The sequence below is a fragment of the Lonchura striata genome, chromosome 12 (genome assembly GCF_046129695.1).
Source record: "Lonchura striata isolate bLonStr1 chromosome 12, bLonStr1.mat, whole genome shotgun sequence".
In the NCBI taxonomy this organism is placed as follows: Eukaryota; Metazoa; Chordata; class Aves; order Passeriformes; family Estrildidae; genus Lonchura; species Lonchura striata.
Genome location: NC_134614.1, coordinates 12,734,703 through 12,751,619, shown reverse-complemented (window position 1 = coordinate 12,751,619; position 16,917 = coordinate 12,734,703). Strand labels below are relative to the sequence as shown.

The window sequence follows — 16,917 nt, the reverse complement described above, 5'->3', positions numbered from 1 at the left end:
CTCCCTCACCCTGGTCACAGGGAAGCCCCAGGGATTGCAGGATGCTGTGCTACAGGGTGGGGGTCAGGGTGCTGGGATGTGGGGTGGGGGTCAGAGCAGGTGCACAAATCCTGCTATATAGCTGCCTCTCTCCAAAATCAGTCACCCAGCAGAGTATCTCTGGGGTGAAGCCCTTTGCAGAGTACCAGAATAGGCAGCCAGGGGTGGTTAACTCGCTGCAAAATTAGGAATGAAAAGCATCTAACCCCCTGCAACCTCTTGCCCAGCTAAAAGCCCCTGAAAAGCACCGCTGAGGGCACAGCCTCACCATTTGCAGCAGGTCCTCGTCTCCTCGATGTTCAGGCAGTGCTCCCAGGGTGCAGGGACCACAATCTGGGCATTTACTCTGCTCCCTGCCAAGCCCTGGCTCTTATCCTGTCCCAGCTCCACCTCTGACCCGCAGAGGGGGTGACAGTGACAGGGGGAAGGTGGCGGGGGGGTGGTGTGTGGAAATGTTTTTAATACATTTTGCCTAATGGCAGATGAAATCATCCCAGGATGTGGGTGGGTGTGTGCCCCCTTGCAGCTCCACCAGCTGCATTTCGAGGGGATTCCAGGAACCTGGGACATCTCAGTTGTTTCATGTTTGACTTGCAAGATGTTTTTTCTTCATCTAATTAGGCCTCCCTGCTCCTGTCAGGCTTGGTAATCACTTAAGGGAGGGAGAGAACATGCATATTGCCAGGATTATGGGCAGACCTCGGGGCATTGTGACTCACAAGGCCCCTGGACAGCTCCTGGTACCAGTCTGGCACTGTGTCCTGACAGACTCCCTGGCCACGTGGAGGACATACCTAGAGACATGTCACCTCCCTGCTGTGCCAAACCCAAGCACTGCTTTTGCCACTGGTTTGCAGGAAGGCAGTGACTTGCAGCTCACTTTTATGCATTCCAACTGGGACACCACTGATTTCCAGGCACCTGCACCAGCCCAGCCTGGCCCAGGCCCCTCTGCCAGCTGCCAAGGTGGGTAGCAGCCTGTAGGCATTGCTGTGGGGTGAGCCCCATATACAAGGGCTTGGCTCCACAGTTCCCCTTAGGGAGTGTGGGAGCATCCCAAGGCTCTTGGGCTGGGTGGGCACTGCATGAGGTGAATTGTGGGTGCTCAGCCCCATGAGCTGGCCAGGACCAGGAGTCAGGGTGCCCAGGGTTCAGACCACTGGATTGCCCACCCTCGTGGTCTGAACTGATGGGTGACCCATCCTGTGCCACCCTCCCCAGGACAGTAGGGAACAGAAATAATGCCAGCTTTGTTCTTCCTCCCAGGGACAGCCAGGAACTCACACCCAGAAGCCAAAATTAGCTGGCAGCACTGATTCACACAGTACATCATGCAGCACCACAGACCCACGTGCTGACACGTCAGGGCCTGGACAGGGGGTCATGGCCTGGCTTGCATCAGCTGGGCACGTGCTGGGCACAGGGATGGGGCACTGGGCAGCTGGAAGGGTGAGGAACCCCAGCCAGCACTGCCAGCTGTGGGCAGCTGGAAAGGGCAGCCTGGCTAGGGGGGGCAGGGGGCATGCCTGAGTCAAGAGCTGCCCCCAAACTCCACAGCATCCCCAGCAACATGGCAAGAAGTGTGACATCTCCCTGTGAGCACAGCTTTAATCCACATCCCCCCTGCATTGGTACACATAGTCATTTGCTGTATATAGATACACACAGAGAACAGCAGTATGTGTGGGGGCCACAAAGCCCACCCAGCAGCCCTGGGGCTCTGGGGCAGGGCAGTCAGTCCCTACTCAGCCCTGGGGATGGGGGGAAGCAGTGGCTGCAACATTACTTTCACAAAGCCTTTGAGAGTAACTGGGCGAGCAGGAACCTCTTCTAACATAGCACCATCCTCAGGGTTTCCCTGACAGGCCAGGGGTGCAGGTGAGATCCCCCAGATTAAAGCCAGAAGTGATGCTGGCAGCCGTGTGAGCTGGAGGGTAGCACATGGCAAGAGACTCCAGTCTCCCCACAGGTCATTGCCAAACCATCACAGCCACAAAAGGGGAACTGGGCCCTAGTTGAGGTTAAGGTGGAATTTATTCAGATGGAGCTCACTGCAGGTGGGGGTGGGGGATGTTGTGCAGGGTGGCACTGCCTGGCACAAGGATGTGGGGAGCCCTCCCAGCAGGGAGTGGAGAGGGAGTCTGGGGGCCTATGGGGGTCAGGAAAGGGTACAAGGCTATTATGGGAGGGGAGGGAGCCCAACTATGCCAAGTCCTACCTCTGCTTCCAGAGAGAGGGAACAGGGCTAAGAACCATTCTGTTGGCAACAAATAATTTAAAAGTCAAACTGAGAACAGCCTAGTGGGAAAGGGGGTTCAGAGCCTTGGTGGGAGGCAGTTTCCCATTTGACATAAATTTCACCTTAATGACAATAAACTGATATGAAATGAAAAACCCATCAGCAGCATAAAGACAGGTTAGAAATAGCACCAGGTTCCTGCTGGGGCTGGTGCCACCACGGGCAGCCCAGCCCCGGCCAGGGCAGCAGCTGGGCCCCAGTTGCAGGCAGCCCTGCCTGCCCAGACTCTGCCTGCACCTACACCTTTGGCTGCTCTCCCACCTTGCTGCCGGCACTGCCACGGGAATCTGTGGAGAGAAGCAAGGGGCTGTCAGAGCCGAGGCAGGACCAGCACTGTCCCCCCAGCTCTGCATGCACAAGGTGGGGATGCTGCCGGGCCTGCTGGTGCCAGCAGCTGTGCCAAGCTCGGTACCTGCCCCCGGCTGCTGCCCACAGTGCAGCTCACACTCCTCCTTGCTGTCGAAGCGGTTGAGGTTGCCCTGGCAGCCGCTGTAGACGAAGGGCCGGCACTGGGAGACTCTTTGGTTGTAGTACCACCGCAGGGTGTAGCGCTGGCACTGCCCCTCGTCCAGCGGCAGCCCGCAGGGCTCGGCTGCGGGGCAAACGCTGCTGGTGAGGGCAGGCAGGGCTGGCAGCTCACCGGCGGTGGAGGCTGCCAGACCCACGTGGCAGAGAAGGGGAAACCCCAGAAGGGCAAGACTGAGCATGGGAAGGGTTTGGCTGGAGGAGACTCTCTGTGCTCTGCCCAAGTGCTGGAATTGAGGACAGGAGACACCACTCTGGGCAAGCTGTAGCCCGGGACAGCTCTCAGTAGAGAGCTGGGAGGTAGGTGGCGTGGGGACATGATGGCCACAGCACCCCTTGAAAGGATTATAGAGGGACTCTCCAAAGGCTGCTGCCACTGGGGCTTTCCTGATCTCCTGGGGCCTTTGGTATCCCTCCTGTGACTCATGACCAGAGCACAGGAAACCTGCCAGAGCAGCAGCTCCCACCAGCCCAGCACACCACCAATCACTGCTGGTGACAGCTTTGGTGACAGGGATAGAGCAAAAGGTCTGCATGGTGTGGGCAGCACAGTGATAGGAAAGGTGCAACCCTCCCAAGTACCAGCAAGAGGGCAGGAAATCCCAAATCCCTCCAGACAGATGAAACCAGGCACAGGAACGCACTGCCCAGCTGGATGTAAAGACACCTCCCCAGCAAAACCTGGGGCAGCTCCATGGTTTCCCCCAGTAGCTTAGCTCTCAGTGCCAGGTGAGTGCAGAGAAGCTCACCATCCACTGTGGGCTGCTCCAAGCTGTCCATCTCTGGGACCTCATCATAGTCATCCTCCTCTCCATCCATGCTGTCATATGTGAGGTCGTCATTGTTGAGCATGATCTGCCTGTCCTGCCCTGGGAGACAGCACCACACATGAGCAGTCCTCACCGCACACATGGAGCACAGGAAAAGGGGGACAAGGACTAAAAGCACATGGATGACACACCCTCATCTTCCTCAGCGTGTGACAACTTCAGCACAGGGACTATGTGATTGCTGCCAGCAAGGAATGGCTGAGTGGAGAAGGACCCTGTCAAGGGGACACAGGCATCAGGGAAGAGGCAAAGGAGTCTGGGCTGTTTTCCCCTTATTTCCCAAGGGAAAACCACCCCTTTCAAGTGTGGAGCAGTCTAGCACTACCCAACCCTGGTGCAGCTGACAGGGTACATGAACAGGGATGGTGGATCTGGAGATACCCTCTCCTCTCTCTGCACCACAGATCAGGGCTGCCATGGGGGCTTCTGGAAGAGGGACAGGCAGGGGAGGAGGGACAGCACCCACTTGGAGCCCAGCAGGAGAGGGATAGGGGAGGGCACAGGGAGACACACATGCCCATGTTACCAGATCTCACAGATCCTCCAGACTCTCCATCACCTGTTTGGTCATGCTCTTTCTCCTGGCGGACGATTCTTCCTACTCCCTGGGCAGGGTGGAAGCTGCTCCTGGCCTGAGCCCCCCAGCCTCCTTGGAGAGAAAGCACCCACCTCATCCCAGCCCACCCCTTGCCTCCATCCCTCCAATCCCACTCCTCCAGCCTACCCTTCTCTCCAGCACTGCTGATCCCTGTGAGACCCCTGCCCCAGTTCTGACACCCGAGAATAGATGGGGTACAGTTCCTGTGATCCCCTCAGTTGGGCAGACCCTGGCAGCACCCAGACCCCACTGGCACCATCCTGAGCCAGCTGTCCCAGGGGATCCCTGTGCCATCACTTCTGGCACACACCATCCCTTCTCCCTGTGCAGGCTCCTACACTGATGCTGACCCTTACTGAAGGGTCATGGAGGGTGCCAGCCACCTCCAGCTCCCCAAAACCAGTGGCACACCTGGGTGCCTGGGCTCCTTTTGTGCCACATGTGTGGGGCAGGGAGATAGGAAGGAAGAGCTGCAACCTGAGTGCTCACGTGAATCCTGGTGCTGTGGAAAGTGGCCACCACAGGCTGTAGGAGAGACAGGATGGGGGTCAGGGGCAGCAGGTCCAGACCCCCAGCCCCAGGGCTGCAGTGGGGACACTCACCACAGTGCTGGCTCATCTCCTGCCTGACGAAGGCACGGATCTCCTCCTCCTGCCGGGCACATGAAGGGGCAAGGATAGTTATGGGGGGTGGTGCAATTCAAGAGGAGGAAAAACCCTTTCCCCAGGGTCTAGCAGAGCCCAGAGGTGAGGGCAGCCCCTACATCAGTGGCTGTGGGATGGATCCAGCACCCCTTCTCACCCCAGTGACCTGAGTGCCACGAGCCTGTGCTGGCTCCCTTCTGGCTTCTTACCGTCATGCCTGGCTCTCCCTTCTCCCCACGGAGCCCGTGGGTGCCAGGACTGCCCTGGGGACAGCAGAAAGGAGGTGGGAAGCTGGCCCTGGCTGGAGCTCATCCAGGCAGGGCCAGGCACTCACACACTTACCTGCTCTCCTCTCTCGCCAGGGATGCCAGGCATGCCACGTGCACCCGGCACTGACTGCCCAGGGGGGCCTCTCTCTCCCTGCAAAGGACATGTGCTCAGGATCTGGTGCTGGTGCTGGAGTCTCTCTGCTCTCCCCAGCACCATGGAGGTGCTGCTTTCCCCATGCCCGCACCCCAGGGATGCCAGTGTAGGTGGGGATGGGGACAGGTCCAGCTCAACTCAAGGACAAGCAGGGTTGCAGACTCCTCCCCTCAGACTCCATCCCCTGGGCAGGGGGACACAAGGGAGGAAGCCAAAGCCAGCGAGCTGGCAGGGCAGGACAGAGCTGGGACATGATCCAGATGCCACCCACCCCTCACCCACTAAGGGGACCGGGCCCTCCCATCCTCACAGCCCCAGGGGGGGACCATGTGAGACCTGTGGTGAGGACTTACCTTCTGGCCCTGCATGCCCTCAGGACCTCGAGGGCCGACGCTCCCTGAGGGCCCAGGGGGGCCAGGAGCACCGTCACTGCCCCGGAGACCAGGGCCACCCATAACACCTGGGGCACCCTGGAGGAGAGCAGAGGGTGAGGCCAGGGGTGTCAGAGCCCCTGACTTCAGAGCAGATGCCATGGACATCCTCTTACCCCATAGCTGGGCATCCCCAAAAAAACAGCACTGGTGCTTTCTCATAAAGAGCAGGGAATTGTTGTAATTCATTGTTTAGTGACATAATCTAGAGCAGTGCTGAATGGGAGCATCAGGCATATGCTCAACCAAGGCTGTATCCTGGTACAAGCATTGTGGTGCAATGCATCCCATCCTTTTCCAGCCTGCTCACCCGGTCTCCTTTCTCTCCCTGGTCTCCTTTGGCTCCCTGCTGCCCATCAAATCCCCGGTCACCCTGCAAAGAGGAAGGGACAGGCAGCAGGGGACACATGGTGGGGGGCCAGGCAGTGAGGGGATGAAGTGCCAGCACAGCTTTTCCCAGCACTGCTCTAACCTACCTTGGGTCCCATGAGCCCTTCTTTTCCAGGAATGCCTGGTGGTCCTGACAGACCCAGCTCTCCCTGGAGGACAAAGCAGATGTCCATCAGCCACCAGCCACACTTTCCCGTCCCACTCTGGTGTCAGCGTGGTGCTTACCGGCTCTCCTTTCCTCCCTGGCAGTCCTGAGCGCCCTGGGATCCCTGGCTCTCCCTACAGCAGGCAGGAGAGAGGCAGGGCAGTCAGTCCTTCACCCCTCAGTGCTCACCCCAGAGCCACAGGCAGAGGAGGGGACCCCACGACCCTGCAACAGGGTCAAAGTCTGGCCTCAGCCATCTCCCCACTGCTGCTGGCTGATGGAGGGGATCCAAAGGGTCACAGCCTCCAGGCAACATCCTGCAGCACCCTACAGGCACCCACTCACCTTCTCGCCTTTGTCCCCGTTGAGGCCACAGGCACCTTTCATGCCCCGGTCACCCTGCAAGGATGGGAAGTCAGAGCCATGCCAAGCCAGGACTAGTCCTGGCCAGGAGAGCCCTGACAGCCAGAGAAGCCAACCCACCTTGAGGCCACGCATGCCCAGGGGTCCCATGTCCCCTTTCTCCCCTCGGGCCCCGGGGATCCCGTCACGGCCAGGCTGACCCTGTGAGAGAGCACACAGCGTGAGCAGGGTCTGCTCCTGCCCTGCAGCGGGGTGCCAGGGGCACAAAGACACAGCTCCTCACCGGCTCCCCAGGCTCTCCTGGTGCTCCAGCCTCTCCCTGGGGAAGGCAAAGGCATCAGTCAGGGCAGGTGAGGGGGATGGTGCCATCCCTCAGCAGAGGGGCTGCACAGCTTCGTACCTTCTGCCCGCTAGGGCCGCGTGCCCCAGGGAAACCCATGGAGCCTTTCTCTCCTTGTTCACCCCTCGTGCCCTGCAAGCAGAAACCCAGATCAACACAGGGCAGGAGGGAGAGCTCCAGCCACTGCATGGCCACAGCACGGCCATGGTCACCTCCGAGGCCAGGTCTGGCAGGTCCCCTTCCACCATGTCCCTGCTAGCAGCAGCACACAGGGCACAGGGATGCCATCATGCCCCGCTTCCTCTGTCCCTTGCCCTGTCAATAGCCCTCCATGATCCCCAACCCAGCAGCTCCCAGCCCTGCACAAGTTCCCCCCAGCCCTGTACCTTCTCTCCGAGCATGCCTTGCTCCCCCTTGTCCCCCTTGTCCCCTTCTGTGCCCTTCAGGCCACGCTCTCCCTGCAAAGGAGGAAACACAGGGAGAGGTCAGGGGATGAGAAGAAGCTCAGACACACATCAGGATGGGGAGGACAATCCCTGGGAGAAGGAAAATGGGGGTTTGTAGGGTGGCTGAAGGAGAGGGAACAATATGCTCTGCAAGGGAGGGTACCCCAGCAGGGAAAAGCTCCTCCAGCTCTTCCCAGAGGTTCAGGAAGGATGGGGGGAGGGAGGAGAGGGACAGCTCTTACCGGCTCCCCCTTGCTGCCCCGTGCTCCAGGCGGTCCCTCCACCACCACAGTGTCGCCCTGTACACCCAAAGCAGAGAGAGGTGGGGATGAGAAGGGGGGTCAGGGCTGCTGCCTCCTTCCCATTGCCCCTCACCCCAAGGACTCACCTTGTCTCCTTTGGGTCCCGGGGCCCCGAGGTCTCCCTGTAAGGATGAGGTGAGATGCTGCAAAGATGCACAGCAGGGAGCAGGCAGCACCTCCCTGGGCACCCCAGTACCTGGAGATGCATCATTCTCTCCCCATCTCCTCAGCCCGCAGAGTCCCTTACCTTGTCCCCACGCTCCCCGCGGTTCCCCGGCACGCCCTGAGGGGGAGAAGAGAGGTGTGGTCAGGAGGGGGCCTGGATCGGGGTGCAGCTGAGAAAGGGGGGTACTTACTGCTGGCCCACGATCCCCTTCTGGCCCTGGGCGCCCATCCTCACCCTGCAAGAAGGGATATGAGAAGGGGGTTTAGGATGGGGGCACCCCAGCATCACCCCACCCCATGGACAGCTGCAGCTCTGGCTTAGAGACCTGTCAGGGCTGGCACTGTGAGCCTTCCTGTCGCTGGCTGTGGGGACATGGTGGGGACTATGGCAGTACCTACCCGTGGTCCTGGGTCACCACGTTCACCTCTGGCTCCTGGCAGCCCGGCCCCTGGAGCACCCTGCCAGACGAAGGCAAGAACTCACCCCCATCCTCACTGCCCACAGCTCCTCCCAGCCCTGCCAGGTACCCCCCATGCCAGGGGACACCCCGCAGTCCCCACCACCTCTCTGGTTGCCTGGCGCACAGGAGGCTCCCATGTGCCACCATCCAGAGTGGGCTCAGCACCCTCAGGGGTGAGGGGGCTGCAGGGACACTCCACAAGAGAAGCAGCTTCCCACCTCTCATACTATAGGGCTGCCCCTGGTCCTACCTTGTCACCCTTCAGGCCAGGGGCCCCTTGTATGCCCTAAAAGAAAGCAGAAGGGTGAGCAAGCCACGGGAGGAAAGCAATGCCAGACACATCTCTGGGAGTCCCACCGTGGTACTGCACACTCCAGCACCAGCCTGCCCCAGGGGCCAGGGAGGTGCCAGCTGGTCCCTGTCAGCCTGTCTGAGCCAGCAGGGAAGCCAGGGCAGAGCCCACACGCCCAGGAATGCTGTGGCACCATACTCACGGCCGGCCCTGGGGGCCCCACAGGTCCTGGTGGTCCAGCGGCACCATCCCTGCCCGGAAAGCCGATCAAGCCCTGGCAGGGAGAAAGCAGGAATGGGCAGAGGCTGTGGCTGGGAAGCAAAGGGGCTTGCAGGGACATCGCTGACACTGCACAAGGGTTCAGGGTCGCCAGGACCAGTGATGCCGTGTTCTGGTTGTAGTCTTTACCCTCTCTCCTGGAGGACCTGGAGGGCCAGGCTGTCCATTGTCCCCTCTCAGGCCTGGTTGTCCTGGCATCCCGGCAGTGCCTGCTAAGCCTGGGGGTCCTGGTAATCCTGGCAAGCCAATGTCACCCTGAAGTAGGGAAGTAAAAGATGAAGCTCCTCACGAGTGTGTTTTTCCTTCAGCCAGCCAAGCTAGAGCATCACTGGGGCATTAGGGCCATGATCAGAGCCAGGGTGACATAGACAGGGGTTACCTTCAAACCTGGAGGCCCGTCCTGTCCTGGTGGTCCCCGTGCACCGACACCCACTGATCCCTGCAAGGTGGCAGAGAGCATGTGGCACATCACCTGGCTGGTGGGTACAGGGGTGCCAGGGCCATCATGTCACCCAGAGCATCCCCCAGGGTGGGGCATCCCCCTGGGAGCAGGGGACATGTACCTTCTCCCCTTTGGCTCCAGAGGATCCCTTGGCTCCCTGTGAAGACACCAAGCCCCCAGGAAGACCTGGGCAGTAGGTGGCAGGGGCACAGATCCCAGCCCCCACCAGCATCCACTGTCCTCAGTACCCACCCATCACCCCAATATGCCTCCTACTCACGTCTTCCCCAGGATCTCCTGGCTCTCCAAGCTTTCCTGGCTCCCCCTGGCAGGGAAAAACAAGTAAAAAGCAGATGTGTGGGACTATGAACTGGGGGAGCAGCCGCAGCTGGATCCCCACACTGTGGCCAAGCAGCCAGGGAGCTGGGGACCACACAGCCCCTCTCCACTGACCCCCAGGGCAGCACTCACCTTCTCACCCTTGGGGCCTGGCAAGCCTCGGTCACCCTTGGAGCCCTGTCAGGGACAGCAGTGTCAGGGGAGAGGGCAGCCACAGGGCTGGCTTGCCCCTCAGAAGGCAAGGGTGGTGGGAGGGGACAAGGTTAATGGCAGGGAAAGGCCAGTGAGGGGAGATGAGGGTAATGGGAGTGTCAAGGTTTGTGGGGTGACTCACGGGCTCTCCCAGCAGCACACCCTCCAGCAGTGCCGGCTCACCCTGCAGGGCACACACAGGTGCTCAGATGTGCCCACTGCAGATGCCAGCGCCCAGCAGACCCTTGCCCACCCCAGCCCGGCTCTTTACCTTCTCTCCCTTGGCTCCAGGGGGGCCAGCGATGGCCTGGGGCAGAGGACAGAGTGGGCAGGTGAGCAGAGCAGCATGGGGATGCCATGCCATGCCTTCTTGTGATGCCTTGAGAGCTCTGCACTCACCTGCCCCGGAGGTCCAGCATCCCCTGGCTCTCCCTTGGGACCAGCAGGCCCCGAAGGTCCTGGTAAGCCCTGGCACAAGTGGCACAGCCCTCAGCCTCCGCTGTGGCCATGCCAGGCTGAGCTGAGTGAGGGTCCCCCTGGGATGGGGCAGGGTGAGCACCAACCTACCATCTTCCCAGGCACTCCTGCCTCGCCATCCTTCCCTGGCACGCCATCCCTGCCCGGCACGCCTGGCTTCCCGCTCTCCCCCTGCAGCCAGTGAGAGTGGGGGTGGGGTGTGGGGGCCCTACAGCCCCCCAGGCAGCCCCAAGCACCCACACTGATGGCAGCCAGATGTGGGGGGCAACACACTCACCACTTGTCCCGGCAGCCCAGGCACACCCGGCGGGCCCTGCAACGGAGACATGAGCAGAAATCAAGCAGCATCCCAGGCACCAGGAACAGCCAAGGCGTGGGTTTGGGGTGCTGCAAATACCTACCCCTGGGCCAGGGGGGCCAAGGGGTCCTGGCAGGCCCATGTTGCCCTGGGGGCCAGGCAAGCCCTGCAGTGGAAACAGACACGTCAGAGAGGGGATGGAACAGCCAGGACCTTGGCTGCCCCTGTGGGAAGATGTGTTAGGGTGGGACTGGCTGATTTTGGGGAGGCTGGATGGCTTTGGGCAGCCAGGTGGGTACAGGCATGGAGGATATGAGTACTCACACGGATGCTGGAGCCAGGTTCCCCTGGATCACCCTGGGAAGAACACGCTGCATCAGCCCCACCACCCCAACCGACCAGCTACTTTGGTCACAGGCATATCTTCATAGCTGGATCCAGGAGGGGGTCCAGCCAAATGTCCCTCCCTCCAGCCCAAAACTTCCTGAAATGTGGTCCTCCCTCCAGTCCCCAAATCTGGCAAGGCACCCTTTCCCTCTGCCAGGCTGGACATGGCAATGCTGATGCTGATGCAGATGCCAATGCTGCTGCCTTACCTTGGCACCAGCTGGGCCCTGGGTCCCTGGTGGGCCAGTGCTGCCCTGCAGGGGACAAAGGGACATTATTGGGGTGGTGCTTGCTGGTTGCACAGAACAGGGAGGGGGCAGCAGGACCACTCAGTCCCAGCAGTGCCACCCCACCTCTGCTCTGTGGAGGAATGCCCACCCTGGCTGACATCACCCTTGCATGACAGTCCCCTGCACGTGGTGCAAGGTGGCTCCTTACCGGAGGTCCTGGGGGTCCTGGGTCTCCCTGATTGCCCTGAAGGGAGGAAGAAATGGGATCACTGCAGAAGTGGGTTTTCCCCAGTGGGAGCAGGGGGTGTCCCCAGGGAGAGCAGACCCAGACAGTGCCAGCAGCTCTTGTAAGCACCAAGTAAGACAAGCCTGGACAGGTCCTGCTTAAGATGCAGAGGGCCAAGGACCCAGCCCAGCAGCAGGGTGACCCCCACGGTTTCACCAAGCATTCAGAGCCAGGAGCCCCCAGCTGTGTGCTGAGGTGGTGGGACACAGGGACATGGGAGACACACAGACACCTACCGGGCGTCCCAGCACGCCAGGAAAGCCTGGCAAGCCCTGCAAAGAACCACATCAGAGTCAGTGGACAAGGGGAAAACCAGCACTTCCACAGCCTTGCCTGCCCTCCATTCCCAGTGTTTGGTACCCAGCCAGGGCATTTAGGAGGGGCAGGAATAGGGAGAGGTATGGGGAGAAGGAGGTGAACGAGCCATAAACTCTCCTGCTGGTGCTGGTAGTGCCTGGTGTGAGACCACAGGAGCTCCCCCAGTCCCAGCCTGCACCTCTCCAACATGTCCCCACTCACCGGCTTCCCCTCAGGGCCTGCCAGCCCTCTCTCACCCGGGAGACCCTGGAGCAAAGGATGGAGACAGGGATGGATCAGTGCCAGGCAGGGTCCAGGGCCAGTGTCAGGCAGGGCAGCAGTGCAGTACTCACGGGGTTGCCGTCCCTGCCCTTCTCACCAGGCTCTCCTCGTTCACCCCTCAAGCCACCTTCACCCTGCAGTGGGGACAGGCACAGGGTCACAAGACAGGCAGGGACCTTCCCATGCCCTCCCAGGGCCTGCCAAGGGTGTGCCCAGCAGTGCCCTCACCCAGGGCTGTTAACATGGGAGACTTATAACCTCAGACCTTATCTCCTTTGGGTCCCCGCTCGCCCTCAGCTCCTGGCTCACCCTGTGTGGGGAAGAAGACAGATGCCATCAGCCCTTGCTGCCCCTCTGCCCCACCACCATCCTCAGCCCCAGCTCATGATGCTGCCCCAGCTCAGCTGTCTTGGCTGCCCTTCTTCTTTCAGACCAGCCACACACCTTGGCTCCTTTGGGTCCGATGGGGCCACGTTCACCTGGGAGGCCCATCAGGCTGCCCTCCACCACGTCCACCTGTGGGCAGGGCACAGTCAGGGCCCTGGGGACCTCAGGAAGGACTCCTCAGGGGCAAAGCCCTCTCCAGGTCCCTGAGCCAAGGGACTGGATGTGGCCATTCATCCCAAGAGGGGCAGACTGGCACCTTGACGATGGTCCCCAGCAGCAGCCATCACCTACCTTGGGCCCTGGAGGGCCTGGGGGTCCAGGCAAGCCATCTCTTCCCTGAGAAGTGTAGAGAAATAGGCTGAGTGTCAAAGGGCATGGGAGAGCAGAGCTTTCCTGGTACGGCCACTCCTGGCCTCCACAGGGCATCGGCCTGCCCCACAGAGAGCCCTGCATCCCCTCAAGAGGGGCACAGCACAAGAGGGGATGGAGGGCCCCACGCCCCTGTCCCAGCTCACCTGCTCACCTCGGTCGCCCTTCTCTCCTCGGTCACCCTGTGAAGACACCGTGGTGGCTGTCACGGCGCTATCCCCAAGCCCCCAGACCAGGTCCCCCAGACTTCACCTCGCACCTCCACACACACTCACCTTCTCTCCGGACCTCCCGGATTCCCCCAGCTCCCCAGCCCGGCCCGGCACCCCAGGAATGCCTGGCTTGCCAGGCTCCCCTGGCTGCCCAGGCGGGCCCTCGGGACCCCGCTCACCCACGGCCCGGCCCATGGGGCCCTGGGGGCCGGGGGTACCTGGGTCTCCCTTGTCACCTTTGGGTCCTCGCTCGCCAGGGAAGCCTAAGGAGCCCTGCAAAACAAAAGCTGCGCTGCCAGAGCCAGCCCTGAGGCGGGGCTGTGAGCCCTCCCAGCACCCCAGGGCTGAGGCGGCTGCATGGACCCCCAGCCAGCCCAGAAAGCAGGAGTGGGGCAGAGCTGGGGCTTGGCACTGAGCCCAGCTCCACTCACCTCTCGGCCTGGGGGCCCCCTTTCTCCTGGATCCCCCCGACTGCCCTTCTGGCCCCGCAGCCGCTCAACCGCCGGTGGAAACGAGTCCGAGCTCCCGTCATAGGCACCCGTGAGCTCCTTCAGGGATGAAACCTGGGAGAGACGAGAGAGCCACCAGTCAGGGCAGAAGTGGAGCCCAGCTGTAGCAGCACTCCACAGTCGTGCTAACCCATCCTAAATTGCTTGGATCCCCCACCACCTCCCATGCCCTCTACCTGCTGCCATGTGGCAGGAAAAAGCCCCAGCCTGACAGTCAGGAAATAATACCTTGATGCCAAGCCCTTCCAGGCCACGTTCAATGTTCTGCAAAAAAAAGACATCAAAACCAAAATAGGTTCCCACCACAGAGGCTGTGGATGGTTCTCTGTCCCTCAGGGCTCATGCTGCTGTCCCAGCACAGCAGGTCAGGGTAGGGACTCACCACTGTAGTCCCAGGCTCTCCACGTGCTCCAGGGTTGCCAGGTCGCCCCTAGGTTTAGAGGAAAAGAGGGAATGAGAAGATGCCAGAGGTGCAGCAAGAGGGGTGAGCAGTGCTCACCCTTGGCAGGTTTCAGAGTTAACACTTTGGTGCTGCCTGGCTGTGGTTGTGGCTGGGTGCTGGTAGCTTGCCAGGCTCAGTGCTGGCTACTCACCGGCTCCCCTGGCAGTCCAGGCTCCCCTGGGTCCCCCTGAAACACAGCAAAGGGATCAAGGGGAGCAGTCAGGCTGCCCAGCACCAACTGCAGCACCAGGATCCAGCCCTGTTATCTTGGGGTTGGGGACTCCTGCTAGGGACTTATTCCCTCTGGCACCTGGTCCTCTCCAGACCTTTGCCATGGGGGACTGGGGGCAGGAGCACACTTACCTTTGGTCCAGCCACCCCACGGAGGCCTGGGGAGCCCTAGAAGACATGGAGGTGACAAAATAGCACCTGGCCCCCATGGACACAGGGCAGTGTCCTGAGGGAGCCATGGATGGGGGTCCTGCCTGCCTCAGAGCAGTCTGGACTCCAGGGCACCATGGGCTGGAGAACTACACACCTGGCCTGGGGGGCCAACCTGCCCTGGGACACCAGGAAGGCCAGGGGGGCCGAGGGGGCCTGGCACACCTCTGTCCCCCTGCTCGCCCTTGGCACCGCTGCGGCCCTGCCAAGAGAGCAGTGTCACTGCCAGAGCTTGGGACCCAGGTCTGGGCCTGATGGGGGCATGTACCCAGCACCCCCATCTCACACTCCTCTTTGGAGACTACTCACCTCTCTCCCAGGTAGTCCTGCATCACCTTTGTCTCCCTAACCAGGAGAGAAAGGAGTTGGAGGGATGCTGCCCCATCCACATGCCCCAAAATGGTGCTCCAGGGTGGGGCACACATGGGGATCACATGGGGACCACACAGGAACCATCTGTGGATCACTTCCTTACCTTCCTCCCATCCTCTCCTGGTGTCCCATCTTCTCCCTGGGAACAAAGGCTGCCTGTCAGCACCCCACTGAACCATCTCAACACGGGTACAAACCCGAGGGTGGCTCAGAGCATGGGGTTCTTTGCCACATCCTCCCCTTGCCTTATGTTGTACTGGGATCACTATCCCTCAGCATCCTGGGAGAGCCCCAAAGTCAAGCCCTGTTTCCACTACTCACATTCTTGCCATTCAGGCCAGGTTTGCCATCCTCACCGGCTTTGCCCTGGGAGGAAAAGAAAGGCAGTGAGGGAGCCCCACAGGCTCTCCACCAGCCAGAGGCAGCAGCAGCCAGGGGTGCCAGGGCCCCACTGGAGCCTCAAGGTGCATGGAAGGGGGAGCTGGGCTCAGGGCCAGCCCCACCAGATGGATCCAGCTGAGATCCACAGAGGGCATGGGACCCTAGGATGTGTCCCTAGGGTGCAGGGCGGTACTTACAGGCACTGGGCTGGTACTTACAGGCACGCCAGGTGGCCCCAGGGGACCCATGGGGCCAGGTGGTCCCTGCTCCCCACGCAGTCCAGGCAGCCCCTGTAGGGAAAGGAGATGGTGGGAGCACAAGGCAGCAGGGCACCCATCTGCCACAGCCAGCCCTGGGAGCAGGGAGTGTGACTGGCAGTGCCACTCTGCTGGGACAGGGGAGGGTCTTGCTGCACTGCCCTGGACCAAGAAGCATGGGACAGGACACTGGTCCTTTACAAGTCTGATGGCCCCAGCAGGAACACAACCTAAACCCACCCTCTCCAGAGGTACTTACATCCCGGCCAGGATCTCCAGGCTTTCCTGGGTCCCCCTGCAGACAAGGAGGAGGTGAGGACAGGGACATTCCCATCCTGCTGAAGGTCCCTCCTCCAGCCTGGAGCAGAGGTCTGTGGCCATTTATCCCCAGACACAGCTCCTCCCACCCCATCACCCCTCTGTCCCACAGCTCTGCCTGTGGCACCCAGGCACAGGCATTCCCCCCAGCTGGGACCACACTCACCCGCAGCCCAGCAGGCCCTGGGGGCCCAGCTTTGCCTTCCAGCCCATTGCGGCCATCCAGCCCTGGTGAGCCACGGTCCCCCTGGAAGGGAGCAGGGAAGGATGGTTGGAGCTTTGGGGTGGGATGGGAGTGCCGTGGGGCAGCCCCCAGCCCCCAGTACTCTCACCTTCTCTCCCGGCAGGCCTCGGTCCCCAGGGTCACCCTGTGGGCCAGAAGAGAATGAGCCCCATTTCCCATTAACAGGAGCAGCACAGGGCACGGGTGCCCTGTTCAGACCCCCATGGGAAAGGGGACACTTACCCGTGTGCCAGGGGGACCACGGGGGCCCTCCACACCCTGCAGGAAAGAGACACGCTCAGCAGTGGGGCACGGGGGGAAGGAGGGGAGCCAGGTGCTCAGCAGGCAGGCCCTGCACACCAGGACCCCGGCTCTCCTACAGAACATCACCCACCATGCTGTCCCCATGCCTCCCACAGCAGGGACGCGGCACCTACCCTCTCTCCAGGCAGTCCAGGGGAGCCAGCATCACCCCGGGCACCCTTGGCACCATCCTCACCTGGGTCCCCAGGGTCCCCCTGCCAGGGAAGGGCACGGTGGTCAGAGGGTACTGTGCTCTACCCAGCCTGTGCCAGAGTACACAGTGCTGGTGTCGTGTGGTTTAGGGGTGGAGTGAGAGGAATGGTCTCAAAATAAGAGGCACAGGCTAAAAAAGAAGTAGCTGGTGGGTGGGCAGCTCCTGCTGGGGGAGTGGGGGCCAGAGTGTGGTTCAGAAGAAAGGCACAGAGTAGCACTGCTGAGCCTTGGCCACAGCTGGGACCACAGTGCTGCCCAGCACAGAGCACAACCTGTGGCCAAAACTGC

The 16,917-nt window shown here is 61.3% G+C and overlaps 1 protein-coding gene across 1 annotated transcript in view; it reads right to left on the bottom strand.

The window, feature by feature from the left end:
• Positions 1-1,633: 1,633 nt before the first annotated feature.
• Positions 1,634-16,917, bottom strand: part of COL7A1 (collagen type VII alpha 1 chain) — a 37,083-nt gene continuing 21,799 nt past the window's right edge. Inside the window, 62 exon segments of the mRNA XM_077786204.1 lie at positions 1,634-2,625; positions 2,751-2,930; positions 3,613-3,732; positions 3,825-3,908; positions 4,253-4,342; positions 4,769-4,816; positions 4,894-4,942; positions 5,145-5,198; positions 5,278-5,355; positions 5,712-5,828; positions 6,100-6,162; positions 6,266-6,328; positions 6,405-6,458; positions 6,670-6,723; positions 6,808-6,888; positions 6,971-7,006; positions 7,088-7,159; positions 7,414-7,485; positions 7,716-7,772; positions 7,862-7,897; positions 8,023-8,058; positions 8,132-8,176; positions 8,340-8,399; positions 8,652-8,687; positions 8,896-8,967; positions 9,102-9,227; positions 9,352-9,411; positions 9,536-9,571; positions 9,695-9,739; positions 9,886-9,930; positions 10,088-10,129; positions 10,217-10,252; positions 10,345-10,413; positions 10,513-10,593; positions 10,700-10,735; positions 10,824-10,886; positions 11,045-11,077; positions 11,317-11,361; positions 11,546-11,581; positions 11,860-11,895; positions 12,143-12,187; positions 12,274-12,336; positions 12,468-12,512; positions 12,647-12,718; positions 12,881-12,925; positions 13,105-13,140; positions 13,234-13,443; positions 13,602-13,733; positions 13,908-13,943; positions 14,062-14,109; positions 14,273-14,308; positions 14,485-14,520; positions 14,660-14,764; positions 14,872-14,907; positions 15,038-15,073; positions 15,256-15,300; positions 15,534-15,605; positions 15,832-15,867; positions 16,057-16,137; positions 16,223-16,258; positions 16,357-16,392; positions 16,551-16,631. Of these exon segments, the coding sequence (XP_077642330.1) occupies positions 2,576-2,625; positions 2,751-2,930; positions 3,613-3,732; positions 3,825-3,908; positions 4,253-4,342; positions 4,769-4,816; positions 4,894-4,942; positions 5,145-5,198; positions 5,278-5,355; positions 5,712-5,828; positions 6,100-6,162; positions 6,266-6,328; positions 6,405-6,458; positions 6,670-6,723; positions 6,808-6,888; positions 6,971-7,006; positions 7,088-7,159; positions 7,414-7,485; positions 7,716-7,772; positions 7,862-7,897; positions 8,023-8,058; positions 8,132-8,176; positions 8,340-8,399; positions 8,652-8,687; positions 8,896-8,967; positions 9,102-9,227; positions 9,352-9,411; positions 9,536-9,571; positions 9,695-9,739; positions 9,886-9,930; positions 10,088-10,129; positions 10,217-10,252; positions 10,345-10,413; positions 10,513-10,593; positions 10,700-10,735; positions 10,824-10,886; positions 11,045-11,077; positions 11,317-11,361; positions 11,546-11,581; positions 11,860-11,895; positions 12,143-12,187; positions 12,274-12,336; positions 12,468-12,512; positions 12,647-12,718; positions 12,881-12,925; positions 13,105-13,140; positions 13,234-13,443; positions 13,602-13,733; positions 13,908-13,943; positions 14,062-14,109; positions 14,273-14,308; positions 14,485-14,520; positions 14,660-14,764; positions 14,872-14,907; positions 15,038-15,073; positions 15,256-15,300; positions 15,534-15,605; positions 15,832-15,867; positions 16,057-16,137; positions 16,223-16,258; positions 16,357-16,392; positions 16,551-16,631 (3,864 nt within the window). The 3' untranslated portion in view covers positions 1,634-2,575.